Consider the following 20,489-nt stretch of genomic DNA (forward strand, 5'->3'; position numbering starts at 1 on the left):
GTGTGATGAGCTTGAATGTTTTTCAGTGTCTTGGTGTTTATATGTATATTCTGAGTATTAGTGTATATTATTCATAAAAATATTCATCAGTCATCTTAGTACCCATAACACAAGCTACGCTTACTTTGGGGCTAGATGGCGGTTTGTGTATTGTCGTCGTATATTTATTTATTATTTATTTACCTTTGATAACATTATGGAGAACACTCAGCCATGTAGGTTTTCACATGTTTGATTCCTTTACCGTTAAAGAAGCTAATATATAATTGCGTAAAGAGCGGATAACTTAGAAAAGTTGACATGCGTACCGAAGTTCGAACTCGGGCCTCCAGAAAATGAAAGCGAAGCCCTAACCATTCGTCTATCATTGCCTACGATTATATAAAAGTTAATAGAATAATTTACCCATAACTTTTGCGTTGAGGTTTGATTGGCAAGAGCCACTTTAAGTCTGTCCATCGTTCGTCCGTACTATGCCAAAATACAAAACTCATGTTTTGGGTTGATGGATAAAATTCAAAAGTTTTAAATACCTATATTAAACATATTTTATTTTATTAAAATTCTCTATACACATCCCCGACACTTGCTATAACACAAAAATTACTATGTGCCCTGCATTTCAATAAAATTAAAGGCATGCGCACACGAGAAACTTTCTTCTCCGAAAGACCCCGCTAACTGGTTCATTTACTTTTTCAATAAGTAGCCAATCAGTCGACTTTATACAAAACACAAAATTTGCCAGCAACAGTTGTTAAATTTGAATGACTGTTCACGGTCGCTGTCGGTTAGCAACATTAAGAAAATTTCTGAATAGGAATAAATACCACTAACTTAAAACATATAATGATAAAGTAAAATAAACAATATGTTACTCGATTTAGAATCGCAAATTCTTTACTATTCATTTTTGCTTTACAAACTTTCCGCAAGGAAGAGATAATGATATAACTTCGTATGCAGATCCCTAAAAAGTTATACACATAAGTATGATTATTTCAATTATGTATTTTATATGAAAACGACATTTGAAACAAACGTCAACCTGACTGAAAAGGTAATAAATGCAGGAGATTCTTTGAACTCGACGTGGCAAGGCAAAAAGTTGCTCGTGTGTGCACGCCTTTATAGATATATATGATTTAACTAATATTTAACTTATTATTGCTCATAAACTATACACTTTACCAAGTCCCTAAGAAAATATCAAGTTAACAAATATAACGTCTGTCAATTCATGACGCTTGGTAGATTGGTTGACTATCCAAAATGACAGATAAACGTAAACGTCACGTTTTCTTGCTTAAAAACTACAATAAGATCTTAAATTAAGGAAAGAAACTAAATTAAACGAACCCCACCAAATCCATTTTATAAAACTGTAAAATTGATAAATACCCACATTAATTTATTAATTAATAAAAACGTAACTGTTTATTCGCATTAAGAAAATATTGGTACTAATTCTGTTAACTACTCGACACTTCGACCGTACATGTAAAGTCTATTTTTACTTACCTATCTTATAATGTAAACAATCTTTTCGTTATGAAAATTAAGCTTAAGTTACTATACTATAAATGTTAACAATTATTCATTGTAAAGTCAACATCTCCTGAGGATGCTCCGGTTTCGGAACGAAACGTGCATTGAGGGTACATTGACGAAGATCTGTTTGGTGTGGAGTATAAGGATTGAAGAAATTATGAATTACACCATACAGATTTTCCTGCTTTTCGCAAATTAAGCTTAATTTTCATAAAATATCATGGATTTTCGCAAAGTAACGCCTGCTTATCTTTTCGTTACTTTTTAGTTTAAATTTTATATTGAATTGTTAAAAAAATAATAAAAACGCAATTACGTACATAGATTTTTTTAAATTATGTTTCGAGGACTGGCAGCCAATGCTGGCTAGGTATTGCCAGCATTGGCAGCCAGTGAGACTGCCATCCATGATGACCTCGTGTTAACTAAGCTTTACATATACAGCCTTTGGGATACCCAATTTCCATCACGTGCCATTTCAGCCTGGGTTGTGAACCCACTTAGCTGTCTGTAACTCAAATCCTTCTAAAGATGTCTTCTTTTCTTATTTGATTACAAATAGTTTATTTTTTCTTAGCTATGTTAAGGTGTAAACAATCTTTTATTTTATTTGTTTTTCATTTTTTTATCTCACTTGTTTTTTTTTGTATGTTTTTAAAACTTATTTTACGCCAAGGTACCTAATGAAAAGGGTGTTTACATAAGACAAGTTAGAAACATTGAGTGTAATTACTGATATTATTATACGTGTCAAATTTTTCACTATTTTCTTAAAACGAACAAACTCTAAGAGCCTTTACACATGACGACATTTTCAAACGCGGTGCAGTCTTAACTATAAATACATAGGCCCATTATTCAGTGTTTTACACACACCCAACTGACAGCAACGTTTAAATGACAAAAGTAATTTTTTACATAAGCGCAGTTAACCTGATATGCCATGTGCAAAAGCCTCTACTGTTTAAACATAGACCTAACTTCAAAAACTTAAATTAAAAACATAAAATAAAATAGTTTTTTTTTTTCATACGATGAGATAAAATCTGTGGAATAAATTTTCTCCATTATCAACATAACCACGTCAACCGATCTGCCGTGCCAATAGAAAAAGTCGACTTTTTGACAATTTGTTAAAGAAATGACTTTACCTGCCCCACGTATCTCTCACGTTTTCTTCCTGTTTTTTTTAGCAAAATGTCATAAAATTTACTTTATACACAGCACGACAGCGATGGATGGTAAATTTACCTTATTTTCAAGACACCACTGGCCACTGTCTTGAATAGAAGGTAAGCACTCTATTCTCGCTCGGCTTGAAAAACTGTTTATATGAGGCCAATAGCTAGCCAGCATTGGCTAGTGAGACTGCCATCCATGCTGGCTTCGTATAAACTAAGCTTTACACAACCTTGGGATACCAAAATTCCATCACTAGCCACTTCAGCCTCACAGTCAGCCAACTGAGTCTGTCGGTAGATCCTTCTACAGACGTCTTCATTTCTGATTCGATCACATATAGTACATGTTTTCTTACCTATCTTAAGGTGTAAACGAGCTTTTAATTACTTTTTATTTCGAAAGACGTTTTAAAATAAACAATTAAATATTTTAATATATTAATAAATTATATATTAATAATTATATATTTTAATATACTTAAAATATATTTACGGCTGAAAAGTAATTAAAAGTCTGTTTATATTTTATTATTTAATGATGGATTATCAAAATCATTCAACATTTTCTATCTCATACTCCGTCTCTGTTATGATCTGATCGCTCGATACCACACCGTGTTCAGTTTTAAGATGGTGCAGGATACATTTAATACTATTTTCGGTGTCGTCGAATTTGACGCATTTGAATTGGCATATCTTGCAGGCGATCTGATCCTCCTCGTTCTCAAACACTTTCCATATCCAGTTGTGGTCATCTGGACCTATGCAAAAAAAAGTAACAGCTTAGTATCGTAAAAAGTAGCGTATATATATTTTTTTTCTTTCCACTTAAAGTTAGCCCTTGACTGCAATCCCACCCGGTGATAAGTGATGATGCAGTCTAAGATGGTAGCGGGATAACCTGTTAGAAAGTCATCATCATCATCATCAACAACCCATTATCGGTCCACTACAGAGCATGGGTCTCCTCTCAGAATGAGAAGGGTTAAGGCCGTCATGACTGAATAGACATTTTGTAGGCAAGCACGCTCCAACTTAGACCTTACCAGAGCTCAGTCAGGGTCGTCACATACTGAAAATAACGGGGTGCCTTATGTGATATTTTCCACCTAGTTAAACGCGAGAAAGTAAATTCCTATTCGTATGAAATGGAGAGAAAATGTTGCAGTATTACAGTATTTCTACTAGGTGGCGCTCTGAATATGCCCATTATATTTTAACCGAGCTCTCTTTACTTACACCGAAAAAAATACACTCTTTGTGTATAATTGAACACTCAAAAAAAAATTAACCTACCCGCAGTTTTATTGTGCACCATCTTGAGATGTCGGTTCATGTTCCCTGTGGCGTTACCGCCGTGGCAGATGTTTCGGTGGCAGAGCTTGCACTGTGCCAGAGTGCTCGAAAGGCGCTTGAAGTAAGACCATATCCAGCTGCGACGTTGCTTGATTAAATCTGCCAACAGATTGCGAAGTTGTTTAATTATATCTGCAATTTATCATCACATCAACCCATTACTGGCCCACTGGGATTCGAACTCGGGCCCCCGAAAGTGAAGTCGAGCTCCTACCCAATGCGCTATCGTTTCCTCATATCTGCAATTAGCGGGCTACAATAGTTCGTAGAACCGATGAACGCTGGTAGCTTGAATAGCGATCCCGCATCAGAAATAGCAGCCTTGGGTAAAACTCTCTAGGTGGGCATACGGCGTCACACATGTCGCCTCTAGACATAGGTGGACGGACAGCATCACACAGGTCGCCTCTAGACATAGGCGGAAAAAGACCGTGGTAATTTGAAATACCTAAATGTCAAAAGAAGGTGAATAGGTAATCTTTTCCGCCGAAGTCATGAAAATGGCACTGTCTAATCCTGCTCTTCTATTTCAACTGCTGAGTTTCTTGCCGGCTTCTTCTCGGTAGAATCTGCCTTCCGAACCGGTGGTAGAGTCACTACACACGGACAGACTTGACGTTTCAAAAGTGCTTGTATTAGGCCTACTTGAAATAAATGAATTTTGAATTTTGATCTAATCCTTCTCTTCTATGAGAGAGAAGGCCTTTATCCTTCTGTGGCTTATTATTATCCTCAGAATAAGAAGAATGATGATGATAATGATTGCATTTAAAAACCTACTATGTGTAGATGAAAATGTTAGCCTAAAACAATATAAATATAGGGAACATACAGTCAATTGTTATTTATTCACAATGATGGGGCAAGGTTCTCTTTAAAAGAATAACCAGACCTTGTATGTCGAGGGCTTCTTGTTAGACCAGAACGCCTTCGGAACAGTTGTTATAGCTTTAGTTTTAAAATAACAAGTACTTGTAGTTTTAATTTTGAGCATCATTTTTACTATAACCATAGATAGTGCCAGTAACAGTGCTTTGGTAGCAGTTAAGATGACATTGAGTTCAATCTCTTCAAAACTGCTCCTCTGAGATCATTTTACTACAATGGTGACATTAGAAAGTTTCCAGCTTAGACACATCCTCATATCAAGCGTAGGGTGTCCACTGCTGTTGTGGATACATTGCAGGTCCACTAGGTAAGGGCATTTGTATAAAAAAAAATTAAAACTTACGTAAAGCATTCTTATCATCTTTTTTCCATCCCACGTCCACTAAGCAATCCATGTCACATTTGGAACTGTCTTCGTGCTTATTTTCCACCTCTGCTTTAAACACACTTGGGTGCTTTGTACGGACATGCCGATTCATGTTATTAGTATTACATCCCTTTATGGACAGAACAACATGGCAGAGGTTGCAACGATAGATTATATTGGTCAGTTTGTCAAAGTATTTCCACACCCAGCTGCGTTTTCTACCAAACTCTGTAAATAAAATCATTGTAATATTTATAAATTGTAAGAAAATGTAAATGATTTTATTCGCTAGAGCAACAATTGTTGAAAAAAAATGTCAGTGATTAATTAAAGACTTGTAGTTTTATACAAAGATAAAAAAAATATTTTTATCAAAAATATTATATAAAATGATACTTTATTCTCCCTAATAAACCTGATTAACTGAATAAACAAACAAATAAGTATTGATATTGTGGGTTATTTTACATTGAAATCATAAGAATAACTATGCATATAATGCTTATTGTAATGATTATGATACCCTTTTGAAAAGAACTGTAAAATTTGTTATTGCACATAAGTGACTGTAGATTTGAATATAACAGCAAATGCCTTGATTGGGTGCACTCTTTTAAAATCAACTGCTTTGCATTTGTTGATATTTGTAGACAATCAATATAATCGTAAGTGCTCATAATATGTTCAGTTAATCAAATTTTTTAGTTTAATTAAGTGACACTATAAAATAAACAACAAACAGAATTTTTACCGCAGCTCATTTTGTTCTTTTTCATTTTGGACGGCACCAGCATAAAGTTTTCATCGTTGTCCGATTTCTGCTCAACCTTTATCATATCACCAGTAACCTCACAAATCTGTTCCACCATCACAGGCTGGGGTTTTAGATCATCTTTTTCATTCAACTGGAGGAATTCAATTTGGAATCCAATTGCTGCATCCTGTTCCTCCTTACGCCAATCCTTGTGTAAATCGTAGATATCCTTATGTACATTTTGAATGTGTTGCAGAGGTTCAGATGGGTTGTGATCTGCTCTGATGATGTCTTCACATATATTGCACCTATATTCCTCATTGTTGTTCTTTACATAGTATATCGGTATCCATTCTGGTAGTTCTGCAAAACATTAAAACACTATAATAATTGAATAGCAACTAATCTGATATTATACAGCATACTTTTAGCACTTTAGACAACATTACCTGCTGCAGGATTGGGATAAAAATAAAAGTAATTCAATTTAAGTAACTTCACTTTAATAAAAATAAATTATACACATTAGACACAACAATAAATGTAAAACATGGATATAAATCATAGTGGTAATTTCAGCACCAATGGGATAATTGTTACATATACCAAATGACTTGGTAAAACATAAGGAAAATTATGAGTTCTTCAAAAATAAAATACACCTTGTAATTTTATAACTTTAATCTACTATAAAGGAAAAGTTTAAGTCAAAGCAGTTTTTATATTATTTATTATTAATAGGGATGGTAATTGTTATTTTCATTCTAACATGTATCGTAGAACATTATTGTATAAATATGCTGTAAAGCATAATAAACCATATGTTTACAATTATATCAACAGCTAGTAACTATGTAGATGTTCTACTATGGAATCTTCTTTCAGTGTTCTAAAACTTGAAGCACTTGATTGCTTTTGTTCAGGACCTGTAACTGCAAAGGAGACTAAACACTGTAATATAAGAATCATCGTTCAAACTTCAAAAGTCCTTTTTTCAAACCAAAACACATTCGACAATGTTGTTTAAATAACCCCAACACATCGTATTCTTAGACATTATATCATACTGAAGTATAATAAAACTTATAAATACACTTAAAAACAAGTAATTTTACTAATTTAAACTTCTAAACATTTCGTTTTTGGATAAAATAACAAACAAAACTTGGAATACCAATTTCACATATCAATTGTCAATTGTCAATCTGACATTTGACAGCAAGTTATAATAATTTTGCGTCCAAAAACCAACCAAGCCTTGTGCCCTGTTTGGCACAGAATATGAAAGCCATACAAGAATTAGATTGATTTCTATGAATTTCAAAATTTCAGCGTAATTAAAAAAAAAAAATTATACTCAAATGATACCACGCGTATGGTAAGATTCATGAATAAACGTATTATGTGTGCCAACTGTTTTTATAATTAAATTATCTAGAGTATAAATAGCTGCTTTACATCCTTTGTTTACGTATTGACATCCCCATCTCACTTTGTTTCCTTGAGATCTTTGCTTGAGAAAAGTAAATCCTTCCATTTTAATCACAGGATTTCCTCTTTGCGATAGACCAAAAATGGGTCCTAGAAAAAGAGTGCAGTATTTAAAACTTAAATATTAATATTCGTAAAATATCTGTGGGTATGACAAATTACTTATCTACGTGAAATAGTTTTGAAATAAGAGCTTAGTGATTGTATATTTTTTTAACTGGAAAACATAAATTCTTTAAAATATAAATAGAATTATTTTGACTAGACTGGTAATTACACACCGATCCCAATGATCGGACTGTTTGGTGTGTAATTACTGAACGCATCCTTAAAATGTCTGCAGCTGTCTTAAATGACAAGTCTCATTGACAAGTTCTGCCAATAGGTACCAAAGCAATTTGTTGTTTTCCGGTTTCCCTAAACTTTTAGGAAGTCGAAAAAACAATGTTCTGTCTATTCTAGTCGCATTTCATATTCATTACATTTAATTTTGTAACATAGTTTTCAACTTAAAATGTATTAAAAACCTGTATTTTGAATATGAAATAAAGATTATTGTGTACAAACATGGTGTTTTGAATTGTAGTTTATTCAAGTAACTTCCAAAAAGTTTACAATGCAATTGATAATTTAAATCTTGCAGGTGATGAGTTAGTTCAGTGTGTGCCAACAAAGAAAGGGCATCATATTTTATATAAAGGATACACATATGTGTTCAAGAGCAGACTACAGTGTGGTGCAGAGCAATGGTGTTGTTCCTCCAGGCAGAAAACTGGATGCATATCAGTTATAAACATGCAAACATACGGTGTTGAAGTGGTAAGAGACTTTCATAATCATAAGAAACCTATGTTTACTGATTAAAACATATTAGAGGCAGATTTATATCACACAAATTTACTTGGCTTGGATTTGCTCAGAAATGCAATTTCCCCTTAAAATACTGAAAACTATTTGCAGTCTTAACTTACTTCAGTCAGGCCAACATAAGATTGTGCATTTGTGCATGTATCTGTCACAAGGAAAATCCTGTTTTAAGTTTAAAAGAACATTCAATAATGCCAATTCAATCTCTAAAGTAAACTAACATGACAGATATTAAAGTAGTGCTGTCTTTTTCACTATTGTCCAATGGATAGCACCATATTTAGAAAGGCTAGGCTAGTGTGGGCAGCAACATTTTTTTCTATGGTAAAAGTACAAATTGGACCAATGGGTGGAAATAATATCCTATTAATTTATGTGTAATATTAAACTGTGGTAAACTTCTTCTTTTTTCTGATGCCATGTCTTGAGAGGATGAGAGGTGGTTAGTTAAATATCATTCTCTGTAAGTGGACATACTCAAAGGATATAATTTTCATCTCCAGCCATGCTAGCTGTACCACAGTTTCGGCACTAATGACAGGTTAATCTCCAAAAACAGTTAAATTAAATGTGCGGGTAGCATCAAACTTGCCATATTACTTTATGTGATAGTGATGTACAACAAAAGGATGTTTCTTAGATGAATGGTCTCTGTTAGGTCTTCCAACTTGATAATGCTCAACCAATAAAGAAGAAATACATATAACCGAATATCATAGTTTATAATATTTGCAACAATGCATGAAAGTAGTTATTCAAACATACATACGTAAAATACTGGCTCAACTATGCCAATTAAGGTGAAGTATTTCATTAAAATAGAGCTAAATTAGAGCTAAATATTAAAATAGTAGCTGACTGTATCTAGTAGGATTGAAGTATATAGAGACCTCTCAACATAAATCTAAGCAGCATTTTGTTTGTTTGACTACACATTAACCCTTGAATGCAATTTCATCAAAGTAAGTTGATAATGCAGTCTAAGTAGGTAGCTTGCTAACCTGTTAGGGAGTGCTGCGTGGGGGGAGGGGGGTATCTGTACTAGTTATATTATACCTATACCTGTAATCGGTCATTAAATCATTTATTTACTACTCTTACATAATTATTTTATTTGTGTTTATGAATATGTTTATGTAAAGAATTTTGTTATTATTACTTTGCATTGTCTAGTCAAAGTTCAAAACCATGTTCTAGATATTTTTTAATTGAATACAATATATAAAGTTGCAATGTTTCCTAAACTTTGGCTGCAAAAAACTAATAAAAAGAGCAAAAGAGTAAATGTTTTTATTTTATACTTGTGACCCATTGAAGTAGACCTTTAAGTTTTACATTCAGTGAGTCACATGTAAGCAAACCTTCCATCCAATGAAATCAAGACTCTACCTGTATATAAATAACTAGCATTCTTCATCTGCTTTTATTACTGTTTTTTACAAATCCTGTAGGAATTGTTTGTTGTCCTGAGATAAAAAGGTAGCCTATGTTATTCTCCTTCCATTCAACCTAACTCCATGTTAAAATCAAGTTGTTTGGTTGGTTAGCTAGTGTGTGGAGGAAGGGTAAACAAATTTACGTATTTATAATAAGTTAAGGATAGCGTAACCAAACTGATTTACCAACTTCCAAACCAAATTACTAGGCTATTACGGCTAGCTAGGAGACATTCATTCCACATTCTGCTGCCTTTGCTATATGTGGTAGACCGATGGATCTATGGAGGAAAGTCCTGTCGTAAGTATTTAAAGTTAGAGACATTGTAATCTTCAAATAGGGTTATTGAAAAACTAATAATTTCATACTGTATCATTGAAACTCAATAAATATACTGTTCCCAAAAACAAGTTTTTTATTTTTCAAAATAAGCTTCTAAGTCTATTTGTATATTTTATTTTGGAATAATTTAGCAGTGTGACATTTTCTTTGGACTCGGAGAATCAGCTGCAGAACGGACTTAGCCTCCAAGATCTTCTTATGTTAAACTGAAGATACTGAATGTAGAGAACTTCCAAGGGTTGTCTGTAAGAGATTGCCTTTGCACACAACTGTATTTTTTTTTTTTTTTTTAATTGTTTTTTCTTTTCTTGTGTGTTTCTTGTATTGTTTCTAAGTTTGTGCAATAAAGTATTTTAAATAAATAAAAATAAATAAATAAGAGTGTAAAAAGGAGTTTTGTTTAAATTGTTTTATTGTTTGTTTTGCTTGTGTATCATTATTATTACTTAATTTTCAGTTTTTTTTTTGGTAACAGCTAATGCACCAGGCAGATGGCCCACCAGATGGTAAACAGAAAACCATGGCAAATAATACAGAGTATTATATACAGGCATAGTTATGCCTCATAAACGTGTAATTATGTGAATTAAGTCATTTTTTTCTACCAATCATTTAAAACATAATGTTGCACAAAAATATAAAAATGATCACCTTGACTTGTTTTTCATCATAAATAATTAATTATTTTTTCTTACCTGTCTCGAAAACTGATGGATATTTTTTATGAATAATATACATAAATACTTAAAATAAACACCCGGACACTGAGAAACTGCGCCAATCAGCTGTTAAATAAATTCGTTTAAACACTATGCGATCTGAGGCTGAAATGAGCATTAATGGAGAAGCCTAATGTTTCGCTAAGCTCGATCTATACCAACCATGTTATTGCACAGAAAAATACATAATGAAATAACGCTATTATTTCAATAATAATTTGCATTTCGGAATTCATGGTAGCCAGGAATGAAGCTCCTTGTGCAAAGTTCTCTTCTTACCTTGAATACAAAGTTCCATGGAAATCAGTAGCTTAGATTTTGCGACTGCCGATAGAAGTGAAATAATCTATTCACATATATACGCAATAAATGTATAGCTCATGGAAAGCGTTCACGAATCGGCCGATGATGACGAGGGTTCCACGATTTTTGTTCACGCAAAAAGTGCTTAACGCGCCTAGAGAAGTGTTCACTACAAAAATCATTTTTCAACAAATACACCAATTGTTTTAAATTTATTCTTTTGGCATAGTAGCACACAACGGTATCCGCTAGTAGTGCTTAAAATGAAACTAAATTACTAAATTTTTGTTTGACTAGTTTTATTATTACAAACATCAATTACACAAAGATAATTTTTTGAATAATATAATTTGGCAATATATTTGATCACTACCACAATAGAGGTACTTTATATTATAATATGTTATACACAACCACAGGAGACGTATGAAAGTGTCACTTTGTTAAGAGGTAGAGAGGTTATTTTTACAATTAACATCGGTAACAATATCACTAACACAATCAAGTATACAATATAATATATAAGTGTACCATTATACATTAGTGCTAATCCATTTTGTACACAATTATTTAATAACTAGTGCCATCCTTATAAGCACAGAGGAGAGCATTGTGAAAAGGATGACGTTCAATTAGTTTCAACTTAAATGTAGAAAGCCTGATCAGTAAAATAAATAACCCCGCCATATTGCGGACAAAAATGGACCTATTTTTTTCCATACACTTACTCTGTCAAATATACTATTGCAATGTAAAAGTGGCAACAAAAATACAGGTTTTTTATTTTCGTGTTCAGGCTTTATAACTGAATAATTAGCATTATCGTTACATTGCGGTTACGCCCTAGTCTTTTTACGATCTTGTTGTAACTATCCTTTTCTAATAGCCCGAGTGCCTAGAGTGCGATTTTCAACTATTCGTGATTCGTGAAAGTTAGCTACGATTTGTATGTAGCGTTACTATACTGGGAAACAGTTTTGTCACTAAATGGCGCTTTTTCGAGTTACCATACTCGTATTTGATTAGGGAAGTATTGTCATTACACGACACTATTCCATACGAATCGTAGTAAAATTTCATGCGATCCAAAAGCTAGGAGTTTTACACTAGGCCTTCTGAAGGTACCTTAGAATAAGAGTACCTACGCTTCCAAGCGAAGGTCGGTTTAGACTATAATCAACACTCTCTGACAAGAGTTAAACATACAGTTAATTCATGTGTTAACGACGCATTTTAATTGGTTGAAAACTCGGCGAATATATTGCATCTGGGGAATCCCGCGGACGCAATAATCACCAGTGATTGGAGGTGACAGATCACTGCGTACGGAGACCTACCGCAGGCATAATTTCGGTCAATATATTTGCTCTACGTTACCTGTTTACCAAGAAAATTATACCTTGAATGCAAAGGCGTAACCACAAGATAAATTTCTCGCCGCGAGGACGTCGCAAGAACAACATGTAATTTTGAAGACTTATTCTATAACCACATCAATGTCTACATAATCAACGATCATGACATATTACGTACTCGTAAGAGTTTTGCATGTAACTAGTGACCATAAATAACAGTTTATCCACATTGTTTCTATTTTTCGCCTGAATATGAAAAAATATTGGTGACAATGGCCCCACATTCTACATACGGATTATTTCTTCTTCATTATTAATACGAGTCACACAGTAGTAAGTATATAAAATCACTCTTACTGTATCCAAAGAATATACTAAAGAGTTCGTGCCAGAAGACGCGAGAGTAATTACCGATCGCCAGGGTGATTACGTATCTTACGACAGGCGTAAATTTCGCGATCACTGCTGTCAAACATCACTTTTTTTTATTGTATGCAAAAGTGACGTTCGACTAGCTATTTAGTAGGTACCATTTGCTATTGTTTTCAGAATATTTTAACACGCATCTACTTTAGATGTCATCGAGTTATTTTAGTTCGACATTAAAAGACGACATATAATTATTACGGTGCATTTTACTAGAGATTTGCATTCTGACAATGGCCAAGTCGATTCGAAAGTGAAAAGCTTCGCTTCTAGGTTAAGGTTTTAAAAAATTAATAAATACCTTCAGTGGCGAAAACAAGGAATATTATATGACCTATTTTATTCGTAAACGACTCTACCATTGATAGAATGCTAATTTCGTACCAAGTACTGAAGAGTTACTTAATTAATGTAAATAATTGCAGCTGAAATAATAACAATGCATTATGGAACCGGAAGAAAAATGATTCTAGTGGACGGTTACACGTATTATAAGAAAAATAAATGCGGAAATCTGGTCAAATGGGCGTGCACAGCCACTGGGGCTTGCAGGGCGAATGTGAAAGTGGACGAGCATATGTTCATACGCGAAATAAACCCGGAACACTGCCACCCCAAGAAGGAAATTATGAAGACCGCGAGTGGACGTTATATTAAGTTAAACAGAAGTCTTACTTAGTTGAAATACCGGAGTGTTGGAGAAGCAGGCGTTACCTATCCCATTAAAACATCTGTACGAATCGAAATTCATTTATCTGCAACTAATATAATGCAACTTCTTTGATACGTCAAGTAGGTATGTCTGTTTGAAGCGACTACCACCGTTCGGAAAACAGATTTAATTTACAGAAGAACAATTCATAGTTTCTCAATCTTTCGTCCCACACCAAACAGATCGTCCTAAATGTACTCTACGTACGATACGCTCCGACCTCGGAGGATTCTCAGGAGATTTTATCTTTATTTAACAATTATTCATTGTAAAATTTCTAATATATAATTACACCGTACAGATTTTTCTAACTTTTTGCGGATTATAGCAAATTAAGCTTTATGTGTAAATCGGAGTGCTTTTATATGTTTTTTATAAAGCGTTCTCCAAACAGAGGCGGTAGCGGTTTGCTCGCGCGAGCACATTATTTCACACAAGCGGCTATTGCGGTACGATACGAGCGTGCGGGTTTGCCAGTAGTGTTTACGCTATCATAAAGATAGTACGTCCCGGTGAGAATTAAAAAGGGGACGCCTTTTTTTGAATCTTAATAATTATAGGACCAAGCAGATGGCTCACTTGATATAAGTGTTACGCCTCATGTGCCTATTATTACACCGGCGACTTGGCGGCAGAAATAAACATGGCAGTTGTACTTGTACGCCTACCACATCATATCACATACCGCTTCTGTTTAGTCTTATGTCTTAACACTTAAAGCAATTTGTACATTTGGTAGGTACAATAGAAAAATAGCGCTAGTAGGTATAAGATATTGTATTGAATCTCTTTCATGTATAAGACTAATATTGAAAATAATTGTTTCAAGTATTTGTGACCATTTATTATAATAGCTATGCTCTTTCTGAATGTACCTAGGTATTATTATTCTTAACTTTGAAAAGTAAATAAAAGAAAGGTTATTTCACAAAGTGATTTCTTCAGATTTCGGTATAAACTCAAAAGTAGATACGAGAATATCTTTTGTATCTACTCGACTTGTTGAAATAATCTACTGATGAATACTCTTAACTGTGGTAAAGCGCAAACTTGATATTTATTTAGGTCCTGATAATAATCATGGTTTCAATGGAAACACACTTTTAAAGCAGGTTTATGTCGTTTTGTTTATTTTTTGTATGATTAGATGAAACTTTGTTTTGTGTTGTGGGAAATTTTGTTGTGTAAGTCTATGTATTCTGTGACCCCTGAATTATATATATCACTATACAAAAAAAGTGTCGATCTCTCTAAAAAGCAAAAACAAATAACCCCACGGGAACCGTTCATTTGTCCAGAGTAAAAGAAGCATGAAATTTCATCTAGATCCTTTCAGCCGCAATGGCTTTATTTACTAACAAACATCCATCCATTCAAACTTGCGCATTAACAATGTTTATATACTGATGACATCAATAACGTCTTAAAATGAATTTCGTGTGCCGTTATCATTTTCACCCCAGCAAGGAGAATAATCCATAGCCACCAATATATTTCCGTATCAAAGTAACACACGAAACTGATAAATAAGAAGTTCAGTTTAACAGACCATTCCAGTCCCTTATCACATAAACACATAAAGAGTTTGTGAAACTAAATAAAAAGTATGTACATAGTATATAGTATGCATAAAGTGCAGGAGGAATATTATTCCGCATAGTTCAAATTTGCGGTCCTGTAAGGCACCAAGCAAGGTTTTTGTCAGCAATCTGCCCAGACCCAGACAGCAATTTGCAGACTGCCCTTTTTTGCCCTCGCTTTAGTAATTTAATCTTAAACCCCAGCCTTAATTATATATTCTGGATTCTAGATTCTCTAACAGACGTAGGTTTAAAAAATCTTATCTTTTTAAACCAGTTAGGTAACTATCAAAAATATGTTATGATCTTGTATTAAATTTATACGCACGTAATCAAAGGTGAATTTCGGGTATCGAAACTCTTAGAAGTCCGAGCAAAGTGGAATTTATGCAGTTTGTTTTAAAGCTCAAATTTGTCCTCACTTCTACAGTAAGCGTTTTAGCAAAAACGAAACGAGCAAAATTAGCTACATTTTGCAGTGACGTAACAGTTTTCGACATTCGAAAATGACTCCAAGATTGCGAACAGCTGTTTCTGGCTTCCATTTTGCCTACCAAGAGAAATCAAGAGTGATTAGGCATTCTTAAGGCAAGGCTAGAATTTGGCTGCTTCATTATTTAACATCCAGTTATTGCAGCCTAATGCTATATATATATATATATATATATATTACTTATAAGAAATTTTACGTTATTTTTTAAATCCATAGGTAATAAAGACTTTTTTTCACGAGAAAATATTTTTCAGGTGAACTTGTAACAATGAATAACATGAAGGTGCGATTTTACTATGGGCGCTATCTATATTACAGCAAAAACAAAAGTTCCAGATGGAACTGCGTGTCCTACCCGAGGTGCAAAGCGTTTGTGGTGCTTGACAGTTTGCGAGTGGTCCAGCAGTATACCTGCCATAGCCATTGTGCCAGAGTTCTGTTGAAAACATTTGACGGAACATATACCTCCGTGCCGGAAGAACATTTTAATACATCGTTGATTATGTAAATATATCATATAACATCGTTGTTTATGTAAATATACCTAAAAGGTTGTTTGAGGGTAAGGCCAAACTAATGCGTTCAGCCCGAGTACGCGTTCTACTTGCGACCAATCACAAAACTTGATAAAAGAGCGCATCTTCTGATTGGTTGTGAACTGACCATGCCGACAGGGCGAATGTCTTCGATCTAACTTAAAACTGTGTAAATATATTCGTACCTTAATATTTTATATCTACTAGTGGTGAAAATTCGGTTGTACCTATGCATGGCTTAAATGTATAGCCCCCGGTTTAACGCTATCTATGTTTCAATCAAATAAAGTTTAGATTGTGTACAATAAAATTATCACCACTCTTTGTACAGATTAGTGAAATTAAATATAACAGCTTAAAATAAACCTTATTTTCCAAAGATAGTTTATCTTACAATAATGTTGACTTTCCATTATTATTTACAGGTACACATTATTGTATAGGTGTGATTAGATACTATTAATTATAATATACTTTTCCTTATATATAAAATTTTAAATAATTAATCTTAAAAATAAATATGCAAATTGCTGGTTCAGCAATAAAACCCTGTATATGATCCAAATATTATTTGCTGTCGTCGAATAAAATAAAGTGCCATGAATATGTATTAAAAAATATTATTACAACTTTTTGTTTTATAACCTAGGGGAAGAGGGCCCGAAGAGGACAAGGAAAATAATTTGGTATTTGTCGGTACACATTCCCAAGTAGGTTCTCCTTAGAATTATTATCCGAATACCATGAAGATATTTCAGTTAATATTATATATGTATAATAGGTACTAATTTATTGAACAAATTTTATGGGACGACACAAAAACCATAGAAAATATAAAAAATTGATTTTTTTATACAATAAATACAATAATTAAATATACAAGTATTTCTTTTTTTCATAGTCTTAGTAAAGGAAAATCGTTTTTATTTGTTTTGTATTTAGTTAGATACAACCCTGTAGTATTTGACACAAAATAATTATTATTATTAATAATTAAAACATTATGATTCGTTTTAAATTACGAAGTTATTTTGGTATAATTTATCTTAACATGCTACAATTATTTAATTTATAATGTTTACAATATAATTAATATGATTGATTTTACATTATTTTGTACTATTTCAAATAGAGTATAAAGTTGATATTTAATCGTTGATGGTTGAAGAAAAAAAAAGGTTGGCGTTATTTTCAATTTTCTTTGTCGGTTAATCGATTTAATATATTACAAAAATACTCCTAAATATCCCATCGAGCGTACATTTCTAAAATATAACATATACACATCGTCTATACTACGTAACACACTTATTTTCTATTGATATATTATGTAGTTACAAAAATACTAGAGCATGGTTTAACCTTCAGTTGTGAGCTCTTGTTGTACAAGAAGTATCACAAAAAAAACACTTGTGGACTAAAATCACCACGAGAGTCAATTAAGTATTTTAGTGACGTTTCGATATAGTGAAATACATAGCCGAACAATAAATATGTGCGCTATTTAGTCATTATATCCTGGTACCTAACAATATCCCTTCGCCGGTTCGAGACGGTGTATTTTGGTGAAAAAAAGTTAAATTTAAAATAAACGTCTGCTAATATAGTATTATTACGTAATAGTTATTAATTTATCATGCGTTGTATGTTGGCATCTACTTTCTCACTAATAGAACCGAGACATAGCCGAAAATTTAAATTGATTCCCAACACAGTCGAAGAATGAAAAGCCAACCGTGTGTGTGCTATTCCAATATAAACTGTGGCCGTATAAAGCCACCGTTTATATTGGAATTTAACAGGACTCCTCTCTCTCTTGACAAAAAAGTAGTTATTATGTTATATATATCAACAGAGTCTGTGATAGATCTGGATGTGAAGAAGAAATGTTTCGAGTTCAAATACATCCACTCTATCATGTGATAGATATATAAACTGTAAGAATATTTATTCGTAATATATTATTTGATTATGATTTATGATATGATCCTTAGCTAGGAGGCTTAGGGCCGCAATTATGTGTGCTCTGTATGTACACTATCCTGCCCCTGTAAGTATGAAGGGCGGCTTTACACCATGGACCTCTGGAGCACCTCCATCGGATCTTCCCGTTTCTAGCGCAGCCGTTGAATCTGAACCTGTAGCCTCCAACGTTGATGCCCATCTTCCCTTGCTTGCTGAGGCAATATGATGCGAAACAGTCGATTCCCGTTCCGATCAAGCCAACTGAAATGTACAAATGTTTTAATAATCTGTAGATGGTGACACGTGTAATGTGCCAACTAGACTACACGATAAATAGAGCACTAATTCAGTTGACCCTTAATTAGTGAAATGGATACAAAATATGATTTCTGTAGCCATCTAGGGTGTTTAGGGTGCAATATTGTGCCCTATTTGTCGTGAATTCTAGTCAACAAACAATTGTTACTTTAAACCCAGATTTTAAAAAACAGATCAAAAAAATCTAAAAGTCTACAAGGTTTTATGATGTATATGTGTGTATTTTCATTTATAAATACGAGTACTTAAATATTTTGTGATGATTAATAAAACAGCATATAATATTTTAAATGTGTTTAATTTACTTGTATACATAGCTGATATAATTTAGACTAATAACATTACAGTATATAATATAATAAATAAATGGTTAAATGTTTAACGCCACTATGTGTCTTGATATATCGAGATTATAGATAACTTTAGGACTATTATTGCTAACTACCCAAACACTATATAAATAATAATAAACATGGCACGTACCTACATATATATATATATATATATATATAAATGATTTATATTCTAAGATTGTACCTTTATAATTGAATGTGCTAAAGTTTTTTTTTTATTGTTATAGTTCGTTTCGGCCTCTCCAAACGTGGACATATGGTAGTGCACGTCGGCGATTACAAATTCATAAAGCACGAGTGCTACAAAAAGAAGATTCGGTGGACTTGCAACAAACGCATCCAATTGGGATGCAGAGCGAGCCTTACAACGCAGAACAGTGTTATTGTGCGATGTTTTTTGGATCACAATCACGCATCATAACATTGGATTATCGTTTTATGTATCAGAGTGCCAAGTGTGAGATTTTCGTTTGAATCAAAATGAAAGTGCGCCATCTAATGACAATACTGTTTTATGTTTCGCAGTATTGTAACTAGGTGGCGCAGTTTGATGCCACAGAAACTTGTTAGTATATGCCAGAGAAAGTAGATGTAGGTAGAAAACCTCACACTAGGCAATAAGATGTTTTGAACTCACTGTTTGATTTATTAATACCGACACAACTTTATTCAAAGATTTAAATGAAAATCAGAGAAATTCGTAAATCGGTAAGTCGATTGCGTAACCTGTGATTATTGCGTCACGAAAATTGTTGATTGACTGAATAAGGTACTCGGACACCGTCCATAAAATGTATCAGTTATACCCTCTTAAGTGTCTCTTTCGTAACACGTGCACTTATTTGTGTAAGTGTATTCTATTTCTCAAATTATAGTTTTAACTCATTTCATGGTTGTCATCGCGTAAAAAATAATAAAAATCCCATAAACCCCAAACCATCCCTTCCAATTAGGTCAATGATCATATTATCTTTATTCCAATTAAAGGTGTAGCTTTATTGTACTGTTTTATAGTAAGTACGTATTATTATTCTGATTTTATGGTATTAAAACCATATTTAAGTAGGTAAGTATAAAATGTATATCTAAGTACGGAAATAATAATAAGATTGAATAAGTATTTTATTTTTTAATACATATTTTTATATGAATCTCAAAAAATTTATTTTTGTACTTCAATATTATGTCGGCTAGTAGTTATTTTTTAAGACTTTAAGTAGAAATGGATACTGATTTTTGGATTATTTGGACTTTTGTATTGAGAATTTGTGAAAAAAATTTTGTATGAGATTACAAACAAAATTTTTAAATACTTAACTTATAACCATAAGTCAAAAGAAAAAACTGGACACCTTTTTGCCAGATTTAATTTTATATTAAGACATTATTGATCGAAGATTATAAACTATAATAATTCAAAGTATTGTGGCCGTCCATAAATTACGTGAGGTGTTTTTTTAAATTTTCTGTCCGTCCCTCCCCCCCTGGTGAGATG

General features: G+C 33.1%; 2 protein-coding genes across 2 annotated transcripts; both read right to left on the bottom strand.

Annotated features, from left to right (window-relative positions):
- Positions 1-3,233: 3,233 nt before the first annotated feature.
- On the bottom strand, positions 3,234-16,246 carry LOC120627068. Its single transcript, XM_039894913.1, has 6 exons — positions 16,234-16,246; positions 6,547-6,597; positions 6,095-6,460; positions 5,320-5,571; positions 4,029-4,187; positions 3,234-3,493 (listed from the first exon to the last, which is right to left on the bottom strand). Exons 1-6 carry the CDS (start codon positions 16,244-16,246, stop codon positions 3,285-3,287), a joined length of 1,050 nt encoding a protein of 349 aa, XP_039750847.1. The 3' UTR covers positions 3,234-3,284.
- Positions 16,247-17,506: 1,260 nt separating this feature from the next.
- LOC120627069 lies at positions 17,507-19,409 on the bottom strand (the record flags this gene model as incomplete). Its single annotated transcript, XM_039894914.1, has 2 exons — positions 17,507-18,638; positions 19,214-19,409. Coding segments are annotated over 2 exons (486 nt in total), but the record flags the coding sequence as incomplete, so codon positions are not given.
- Positions 19,410-20,489: the final 1,080 nt, after the last annotated feature.

Source organism: Pararge aegeria, chromosome 10, assembly GCF_905163445.1.
Source record: "Pararge aegeria chromosome 10, ilParAegt1.1, whole genome shotgun sequence".
Classification (NCBI taxonomy): domain Eukaryota; kingdom Metazoa; phylum Arthropoda; class Insecta; order Lepidoptera; family Nymphalidae; genus Pararge; species Pararge aegeria.

Excerpts from the sequence above, each read along its gene's own strand:
- LOC120627068 (XM_039894913.1), bottom strand. Across the intron at positions 6,461-6,546 it reads TTATCCCAATCCTGCAGCAG|AACTACCAGAATGGATACCG; the intron begins GTAATGTTGTCT and ends AATGTTTTGCAG. Across the intron at positions 3,494-4,028 it reads GGTGCACAATAAAACTGCGG|GTCCAGATGACCACAACTGG; the intron begins GTAGGTTAATTT and ends TTTTTTGCATAG.